General features: G+C 40.5%; 1 protein-coding gene across 1 annotated transcript; it reads right to left on the reverse strand.

Annotated features, from left to right (window-relative positions):
- Positions 1 to 5,965: 5,965 nt before the first annotated feature.
- Positions 5,966 to 10,342, reverse strand: LOC138879301 (uncharacterized). Its single transcript, XM_070158906.1, has 5 exons — positions 9,868 to 10,342; positions 8,506 to 9,378; positions 7,439 to 8,160; positions 6,457 to 6,700; positions 5,966 to 6,108 (listed from the first exon to the last, which is right to left on the reverse strand). Exons 1-5 carry the CDS (start codon positions 10,340 to 10,342, stop codon positions 5,966 to 5,968), a joined length of 2,457 nt encoding a protein of 818 aa, XP_070015007.1.
- Between the last annotated feature and the right edge of the window lie 221 nt (positions 10,343 to 10,563).

The following is a 10,563-nucleotide window of genomic DNA, read 5'->3' on the forward strand; positions in this document are numbered from 1 at the left end:
GTTTCAAGGGAGTTCAATTATATAAAATATCTTTCCAAGGCCCGTTGGCCCGATGTTTGGGGGCTTCCGAAGCTAACTATGTCATGTGGGAAGTCCATGAAGGAATATGCAGAAATCACTCAGGCATAGATTCCTTAGTTCTAAAATTAATTAGGGCAGGATACTACTTGCCCCAGATGGAGCAAAACACTAAGGCTTATGTTCAAAAATTCGATAAATGTCAACACTACGCACCATTGGTACATAAACCAGTAGAGCCACTATTCTCAGTTTTGCCGCCATGGCTGTTCATGAAGTGAGGGATAGATATAGTCGGTCCAATGCCACCAAACCGATACACACTGATAAGATCTGAGCTAAAGTCTCCTGAGGGCCTGTAATCATAATGGGCACAGCTGGTGCCTGAGTTGGTGCTGCTGTAGCATCCACAATTGGAACCTGATCCTGAACTGGGGAAACTGGTGGATCTGCAGGTGCTGCCCTAGCTGCTCTGCCCCTACCACGGCCTCGACCGCGTCCTCGGCCTCTGGTGGCCCAACTAGTGGTACTGGTGGTCGTCCACCCTGTCCGGTAGCATGTGTCCTCACCATCTGTGAGAGAATGGAATAACAGAAGTTTAGTACTCGGATCAATAGATTCGCACGACAAGAATTTCAAGAATATGAAGATTTTCCTAAAGGTTCTACAACGTCTCGAGGATAAATACAGATGTCTCCGTATCGATCCGCGAAACTCTACTAAACCGGCTCATGAATCACGAGACCTATGTAACCTAGGCTCTGATACCAACTTGTCACGACCCCAAATACCCGGTCGTGATGACGCCTACCACATTACTAGGCAAGCCAACCCAAACCATTAACTACAACAAATTCCTTTTATAAAACTATTTTTCCTAACACATGTTTAAATACCAAATTTCCATAATAAGTGTTTAAAAATAACAAATTATAAGCGGAAGTCAAATAAACATGAACTACACAGCCCAAAATATCTGGTGTCACGAGTCTAGAGCCTCTACTACATAACTGACTGTCTAATACAATAAAAGCCTAGAAAAAAATGCGGAAAAGAACAAGATAAGAAGGAGAAAATATGGCTAAGGATGCCATGCAGCTACCTTGAAATCTCTGGCAACCTCTGGATCAGCTGAGGATCCTCACTCTACCACTCGGGCACCTGGATCTGCACACAAAGTGTAGGAAGTAATGTGAGTACGCCAACTCAGTATGTAACTAAAGTAAATAAGGTCTGAAAGCAGTGACGAGCAGTTAAAAATCATATAACTGAATAAACAACAGGATAACAAATCCATTTCACAGTTTAAAAATCATATACTTAGCAGTTTTTCCAACAGAGTCTATTTTTAAAAGAAGAGTGAAATTAGTGAAAATATCATAACTAGGCCCCTCGGGCAAGGATTACTCAGAATATGGCCTCTCGGGTAGCCTCTTAGTCGCTCGTGACTCACTCTCATCACTCAGTACTCACTCTCAGTACTCAGGCTCATTAATATCTAATAATATAAATCATAGTAACCGCTACGGCGTGCAACCCGATCCGTAATTATAGTCAACTACACTCACTAGGGTGTACAGACTCCGGAGGGGCTCCTACAGCCCAAGCGTCATATCGTTCCGGAGTGCAGCCCGATCCAATATATATATATATATATATATCGCTACGGCGTGCAGCCCGATTCATATAAGTATCGCTGCAACGTGTAGCCCGATCCATATTTTATACATATATAATTATCCTCACCATTAGGTTCTCAACCTCTCTCAGTCATTAATCTCATAGCCTCTTGGGCACAACAGTAGAAATTAGGGAACTCAGCCCAAACAGTCCTCACATTTAAAAGTAGGGTGATAAAACCATCTTTAAACATTTAAACAGGTAAAACATGACGGAGGATATGATTTCAACAAGTAGAGTGAGGAAAAACAGCAAAAATGCCCCTAAGGGTCTCAATAGGTCGGCACAAGGCCTCAAACATGGCATACAACCCATATATAGTATAAATAGCTAAAGTACGGAATATCATAAGGTTCCAAATCAAATACGTAGCTTAATAGTCGCTACGGGACGGACCAAGTCACAATCAGTATCGGTGCACGCACACACGCTCGCCACCTAGCATGTGCGTCACCGCATTTATCAAAGCAAGTCAAATACCAGGGTTTTGTACCCTCAGTTCTAGATTTACAATGGTTACTTACCTCAAACCGATGAAAATACTACTCCGCGACGCCTATGCCCCTCGAATTGTCCTCCACTCACGTCGAATCTATTCAAATCAGAATCACGACGTCAATTTATGCTAAGGGAATGAAGCCCAAACAAAAATAATCAAATTATACCAAAAATCCCGAAATTGGCCAAACATGACCCCCGGGCCTACGTCTTGAAACTCGATAAAAATTACATCAACGGAATTCTTATCCTCCCCTGAGTACATACATACCAAGAACACTGAAATCGCAGTCCAAATGACCCCTCAAATTCTCATTTTAAAGTCTCTTAATCTCAAGCCCTAATTCCTAAATTTTAGGCTTAGTTTCCATGATTATTTAGGTGGAATTCACATTAGAATCGAGTTTTAAGTCCAAGAATCTTACCTTCAAGTGATTCCCCTTGAATCCCTCTTCAATCCTCTTCAAAAAGCTCCAAAAATGACCAACAATGGAAGAAATAAACCCCACATTCGCAGACAAGACCACATTTTAAAACTTTTGCCTAGGTCTTAATTTCCTTCTTCGCGAACGCAGTCAAAGCCTCGCGTTCGCGAAGCACAAAATAATCTTGACCAACATTCCTCTTATGCGATTGCGAAAACCCCATCGCTAATGCGACACTTCACTCAGATAGACCTTCGCGATCGCATTCCCCTTATCGCGAACGCGATGAACAAATTCCCCCTGAAGCTCAGCTGCCCTTTTTGCTCTATGCGAACACGACTCCTCCCCCGCGAATGCGATGCACAAACCCTTAAAGGGCATTTTTGTCCGTTTTCTGTCCCGATTTTGAGTCCACTATAAATAGTTTTATGATGTCTTTGTGGGTTTATCTTGTCTAGTCTTTGAACCACATTCCAAGACATTAATATTCCTCACTTTTGAAGCTTTTGGGGGAAGATTCTCTACTTTGTTGACATTAAATACTCTTTGGTTTTTGTTTTGTAGTATGAGTAGCTAACTTTAAATACTAGGGTTGTGGACCCTAAATTGGTGTTATGCTAATGGGTGTTTAACATTGAATATATATATAATGGTTGGTTGATATTTATTTCCTTCTCATTCGTCATTTATTGTTGGTGGTTGAAAATATTAATAAGTGCCATTAAATTCTTGCTTTGCTTGGAAAAGTGGGTTAGAATTTGGTAGAAGTAAATGTCAATGACTCAAGGCTTTAAACCTTGTTTAATAGAATCGCTTAGGAATAAGTGGGTTTTACTTGGCATATATTGATGGTTCTAAATTGAAACTCTTTTATATTTGGGAAAATTATAAAGAGGAAATACTACTCAACTATTGGAAAATATTGGGTAGTCACTTAGACATCATTTGCATATCAAAAGAACCTTCCATTAGAAATATATCATATTAACACCGATAAGTATTACACTCCATTAAAGGGGACACAACCTTGGTTTCTTTAATCCAATTAATTACTTTATAAATATTCCAATTAGTTGATACTTCCAAAAAAAACTCAATTCATACTCTTGTTACTATAAAACCATTCTATTGTTACTGTTAACCGAATAGAGATACGACTTTAGTCGAACAACACACTATAAGAGTAACCTTTTCACACCTATTTCCTGTGGAATTCGACCCCAACCTTGTTGGGTTATTATATTTGACACCGACCGCCTTACACTATTTATTAAAGTGTAATTTGAGTGTATCATAGGCCATAACAAGAACTTAGCCTATCTTGGCTCATTGGTACTCTTATTCTCATAATGTCATAATCACCTTCGTATCGCATACAATTGTCTCGTGGAACCTCATATGTTTTTTTTTCTTTTGAATAAGCTTGAAAACTTAACTCGACTTTTAGAAAGATAAATTAACTCTGAAGAGGTTGATAAAAAGCTTAAGGTGCTTCATTTAGTCCTTATACCTGATTTCCTGATATTTAGTAAAAGAAAGTATTTCAAAAATCAAGTGTTTTAGTAGTTTAAACATAAAAATTGTATTTGAGATTTTTGGATTCGACGTGTCACTTTAGAGATTTTAAAATACAATTTAGCAAGAAAGAAGGACTGATCGCAAATACTAAATGGCTTTATTTTTTTGTCACCCAACCCAAAGACGAATACAAATATATATATATATATACATATATATATATATATATATAGACATATAGTTAAGAAAGCCAACAAAATGACATATATAGATGTCAAATACCCTATTTAACCGAATGAGTGGAATATCAACCTAATAGAATCATGAAAATACTTTAGCTACGATCCCAATGCCTTTCACAGAAGGTCTTTCTAGCAATAGGATAGTAAAATATCACATTTGACGTCTTGGGAATTTCCCAGAATTCGTGCTAAAAGGAAGGACGGAGCTTAGCCTTAACATACCTTTCCAACGAATGTCCGAATGCCTGTAGTTCCTTCACGAAAGTTGTTCCTTACGTCCTAAGATTCACAAACACTATATATATGCAGCTTATAAGCACCTATAAATAGTTCATAATTTAGTTTAAATCGGCAGATTTGCCATATGACCCTAGCTTGACGAAACGTCCGTAGAACTTTGTAAAAACGATCATAAAAGAGTCCCAAGATGATTACCTTGGCAAACCAAGTATAAAACCTGAAGAACCAGCAAGAACAACAAATTTCTATCTTCCAATAATAGCTCCAAACACAGTTAATAGAAGGGGGAAATGATTGCAAAGCGTAGAGATTGCATTTCTAGGCATGGCGGCAAACTTTAACGCTAAAAATCGTTAAAAACGCACCTTGATCACTCAAAAACACCATGGAACCCTCTCTTCAGCTTCCTCACTGTTTTAGGACTAAAATGAAATATTTTGGGGTCTTAAAAATCGAATTTTCCTACTTATGCTACTTGTTTGACCCGACCCGGTTCGTGATCCAGTTTCTGCCCGGATAGTCCGCGGTAAAACAGTCATAACTTTTTACTCCAATGTTGGTTTGATGAGAGGTATTTTGGGTTGCGAACTAGACTCGTATACCTTCGATTCGGTAGTTGTGAGTCCCATAACTCTTTATATATTGGGACAAATGGTCTGATACATTTAACCCAAAGTTTAGACAAATTTATTAGAGAAATTGACGATAACTTTTTCCGACCTTTATTTCGCAACTTGTTTGACTCTAAAACTTAACATGTGACCCGTGTGATATTATAATACCTCATAACACACTATTATTATCATATTAGACACTCTTAGTCTTATCCCATAGGTGCAGGTTAACTTAAACCTTCCAAACGCGAGGGGTGCTACCCGAGCAATTTCTTTAACCACAAACCTTTGTTTAAGGGATTCCTTTGACCTAAAGATTTAGTGTAATTCCTTGATATTACCACACATTTTCAGTCTTATTCTCCCAATGTTCTATACCCAATCATATATGCCTAATATAACCACGTAACGTTATGTATATTACGTAAGAGAAGAGAAAAAAATACATGGGGTCTCACAGTCTCCCCCCTTAAGAACATTCGTCCGCGAATGGATCAAGTCAATTCCTTGGTTTCATTTTTTTTCCACTAATACGTTATTTATGAGGCTATATTTGTTACATTTGCAAGGCATAAATCAAATTCCGAAGATTCCAACTACTAGGCTTCGTATAGCTATCTCGCAATAAGAAATTTAAATTGCACTTTCAAGTCATTTAAAATCCAATTAAGTTGTTGTAAGGAAATAATTTCCAATTATTTAAATGCGACTCACCTTAAGTCGTAAATAGCTAGGGGTACTTCTTCCTCATTTCCTTTTCAGCTTCCCAGGTCATTTCCTCGATGTTATTATTTTGCCATAACACTTTCACGGAAGCCACTTCTTTAGTTCGAAGCTTTCTTGCCTGCCGATCTAAAATAGCTACTGGTACCTCTGCATAAGATAAGTCTTCATCAACGTGAATATCCTCAATTGGCATAATACGCGAAGGATCTCTAATGCACTTCCGTAACATAGATACATGAAACACAAGATGAACTGCTTCCAATTCTAAAGGCAAATTAAGCTCGTACGCCACCCTACCAATCCTCCGAATAATCTTATACGGTCCAACATACCTGAGGCTGAGCTTACCCTTCTTTCCAAATCGCATGACACCCTAGGCGATACTTTCAGGAAAACCCAATCTTCTACATCAAACTCTAAGTCTTGTTGTCAAACATGTGCATAAGACTTCTGCCGACTTTGTGCTGTACGCAACCGGTCTCTAATAAGTTTTACCTTTTTCCATTGCTTGCTGGACTAAATTAGGACCTAGCAGCGCTTCTTCCCCGGCCTCGAACCAACCGATCGGCGACCTACACTTCCGCCCGTATAGTGCTTCGTAAGGGGCCATCTGAATACTAGCTTGGAAACTGTTATTATAAGTGAACTCAATAAGAGGTAGATGATCCTCCCAACTTCCTTTAAAATCTAGCATGCAGGCACGTAACATATCCTCAATTTGCTGAATAGTACGCTCTGCCTATCCATCAGTTTGTGGATGAAAAGCTGTGCTAAGATTTACTTGCATGCCTAGACCCTTCTGAAAAGATTTCCAAAAATGTTCTGTAAATTGAACCCCTCGATCAGAGATAATAGATAATGGTACTCCGTAAAGGCGAACAATCTCTCGAATGTAAAGCTTGGCATAATCCTCGGCTGAATATGTCGTCCTGACTAGCAGGAAATGAGTTAATTTTGTAAACCTATCAATAATTACCCAAATAAAATCATACCTCCGTGGAGTGCGAGGCAAACCAGTGATGAAGTCCATATTTATCATGTCCCATTTCCATAATGGAAGTTCAATATACTGAGTTAGGCCTCCAGGCCTCTGATATTTGGCTTTAACTTGCTAGCAGTTGGGACATTGGGCTACCATCTCTGCGATATCTTTTTTTCATTCCATTCCATCAATAGATCTGTCGAAGGTCCCAATACATCTTTGTCGCTTCGGGGTGAACTGCATATATAGAATAATGGGTTTCCAAGAGAATCTTGGCGCGGAGCTCTCCGACTGTCGATACACATAAGTAGCCTTGGTATCTAAGGATTCCATCTCTAGTTAACTCAAAAAAAGGTTGTCGCTGCTGTGGAATACTTTCCCTTAGTTTTATAAGCTCAGGATCCTCGTGTTGTCGCTCTTTCACTTTAGTAACAAAAGAAGATTTTGCCGTATTCTAAACAAGAATGCGTCCACCTCTGCATCTACCAAACGCACCTGCAAACTAGCTAGCTGGCATAGATATTTGGTCATCTTGACTTTATCAACTTCAACATGGCTTAGACTGCCCATGGACTTCCGGCTAAGAGCATCAGCAACAATATTAGCTTTGCCAGGATGATATAAAATATCAACATCATAGTCCTTTAGTAATTCTAGCCATCTTCTTTTTCGTAGGTTTAGCTCCCTCTGTTTAAATAAATACTGAAGGCTCTGGTGGTCGGTGAAAACAACAATATGAACCCCATATAGATACTGTCGCCAAATCTTTAGGGCGAAGATAACTGCGGCTAACTCAAGATCGTGCGTTGGATAGTTCTGTTCATGTTTTTGCAACTGTCTGGAGGCGTACACGATAGCCTTACCATGCTGCATAAGAATAAAACCTTGGCCAATTCTCGAGGCATCAAAATATACAACATAACCCTTGGTGACATTCGGAAGAGTCAAGACAGGTGCCGTCGTAAGCCTTTTCTTTAGCTCCTGAAAACTTTGTTCACATGCCTCAGTCCACTGAAACTTTGCTCCCTTATATGTAAATTTCTTCAATGGTGCAGAAATAGAGGAAAATCCTTCCACAAACCTTCGGTAATACCCTGCCAAGCCTAAAAAGCTACGAACCTCTATCGGATTCAAAGGCCTCGCCCAAGTCATCACAACTTCAATATTTTGGCCATTAACCTTGATACCATCGCCAGTAATAACATGACCATGAAAAGCTACAGAAGTTAGCCAAAATTCACATTTAGAGAATTTAGCATATAACCTGTAGTCCTGGAGAGTCTGCAATACAGCTCGCAAGTGGTCCGCATGATCGATTTTTTATCGTGAATATATCAAGATGTCATCAATAAACACAATCACAAATTCATCCAAGAATGGTTTGAATACCCAGTTCATAAGATCCATAAAGGTTGTTGGGGTATTCATAAGCCCGAAAGACATGATAAGGAATTCAAAATGGCCATACCTCATCCTAAATGCTATTTTTGGGATATCAATATCCCTGACTCGTAGCTGATGATAACCAGATCACAAATTGATCTTCGAAAAGCATTTGGCACCTTGTAACTGGTTGAACAAGTCATCAATCCGTGGAAGAGGATACTTATTCTTGATAGTAACTTTATTTAGTTGCCTGTAGTCAATACACATCTGCAAGGAGCCATCTTTCTTTCGAACAAAGAGCCCCAGAGCACCCCATGGGGATGTGCTTGGCCTAATAAAGCCTTTATTGAGTAAGTCCTTCAGTTGTTCCTTCAATTCCCTTAGCTCTGTAGGAGCCATTTTGTAGGGAGGAATGGATATAGGCTGCGTATCAGGAAGCAAATCTATAGCAAAATCGATTTCCCTTTCGGGGGGAATTCCTGGAAGCTCGTTAGGGAATACCATCGGGAATTCATTCACAATAGGAACCGATTGAAGAGTCGTTGGCTCCGTATCTATATGCCTGTCATGAACCAAATGGTATATACAATCTTTAGCAATAAACTTCCAAGCCCTAAGGTATGAAATAAACTTGCCCTTGTGCGTGGCTACATTACCTTTCCATTCAAGGACATGCTCACCAGGAAAATGAAATCGGACCAACTTTGCACGACAATCAATATTAGCATAACAAGCTGCCAACCAATCCATACCCATAATGACATCTAAGTCTAGCATAACCAATTCAACTAAATCAATAGAGGTTGAACGGTCATTAATTAACACTGTACAACCTCGATAGACATGATTAGCTACAATAGAGTCGCCAACTGGCGTAGACACCTCAACTAGCTTTGGCAACAACTCAGATCTCATGTCAAGCTTACCAGCAATAAATGGAGTAATATATGAAAATGTAGAGCCGTGATCTATCAATGCATAAATGGCATGAGAATGTATTGTCAATATACCTGTGACAACATCTGGGGATGCCTCTAAATCCTGTTGACCTGTGAGTGCATAAAAGCGGTTCTAGCCACCACTAGAACTTGAGGTGTCTCCTCCTCCTCTCCCCCTACCACGACCCTGAGTAGACTGTGGACCTGGTCGGGGAGCACGGACTGAGGGTGAAGAGGCTGCTGTGGATCCTGAAGTTTGAGTTGGTGCACCTCTGCCTAACCCTGGACACCGGCTAATAAAATGTCCTGTTTTCCCACAATGATAACATGCACTTGAAGCTTGTCTACACTGCCTTGTGTGCATCTTACCGCACTGAGTACATGGAGGAGTAGGCTGTCTCATTTGTGCAGAACGCTCCTATCGACAGCCCTCAGGCTGGCCTGAGCCTTGCCCCGGTCCTGACTGAATATAACGATCAAACTGCTGGCCCTGCATATGTGGTGGGAAACTATCTACTAATCGAGGTGGATATCGATGGAGTGGGGGCCTAAAATCACCCCGTGGCTCCCTATAAGACCCCTTAGTATGGGCCATATTACTCTGCTCCCTATCCCTGCGTGTATCACAAATCCGACGGGAAAGATCCTTTGTAGTCCGAGAGAAAGCCTGTATGTGGGAAATATCTACATCATCCGATAGGGATGCTACCCTATGGTCTCTAATCAGATAATCCCCCAAACCATCCATATAATGATGAACTCTAGCCCTCATGGTAAGTATAATATCTGGTGCATACCTCCCAAAAGAATTAAACTTATGGCTATAATCCCTTACACTCATATCCCCCTGCTTCAAGCTAAGAAACTGGTCAAGACGGGCCTCCCAAACCTCCCGTGGCAAATAATGGGCTAATAAAGCCTTAGGGAAGTCCTCCCACTCTGCTGGAGGAGCATCAGGTCCTCTAGATCTCTCCCATGCCTCATACCATAGGACGACTACATCACGTAGTCGAAAAGAAGCCAACTCCACAGCCTCGGTGACGGAGGCATGCATCACCCTCAATGCTCTATACATTTGGTCTATAAAGTCTTGGGATCCTCAGTGGAACTGGATCTTGTAAATAATGGAGGGGACAAGTGAAGAAACTCTCGTACCGTTGAGCTTCCTGTCCGATCTCTCCGGGCATTTCCTCCCGACTCTAGCTGTCACTCATGAATAGAAACCATCCTAGTAAGTAACTAAACTGTCTCCCTCATCCCTTGCTCCCCAGTCTCTGATGGGGAACAACAGGTGTT

Source organism: Nicotiana sylvestris, chromosome 10 (assembly GCF_000393655.2).
Source record: "Nicotiana sylvestris chromosome 10, ASM39365v2, whole genome shotgun sequence".
NCBI lineage: Eukaryota > Viridiplantae > Streptophyta > Magnoliopsida > Solanales > Solanaceae > Nicotiana > Nicotiana sylvestris.

Coding starts and splice junctions, on each gene's coding strand:
- LOC138879301 (XM_070158906.1), bottom strand. CDS start 10,342: ATGTATAGAGCATTGAGGGTGATGCATGCCTCCGTCACCGAGGCTGTG. Junction 9,379..9,867: donor ACGCAGGGATAGGGAGCAGA/GTAATATGGCCC, acceptor ATGCACTCACAG/GTCAACAGGATTTAGAGGCA. Junction 6,701..7,438: donor GCCAGCTAGCTAGTTTGCAG/GTGCGTTTGGTA, acceptor ACTGATGGATAG/GCAGAGCGTACTATTCAGCA.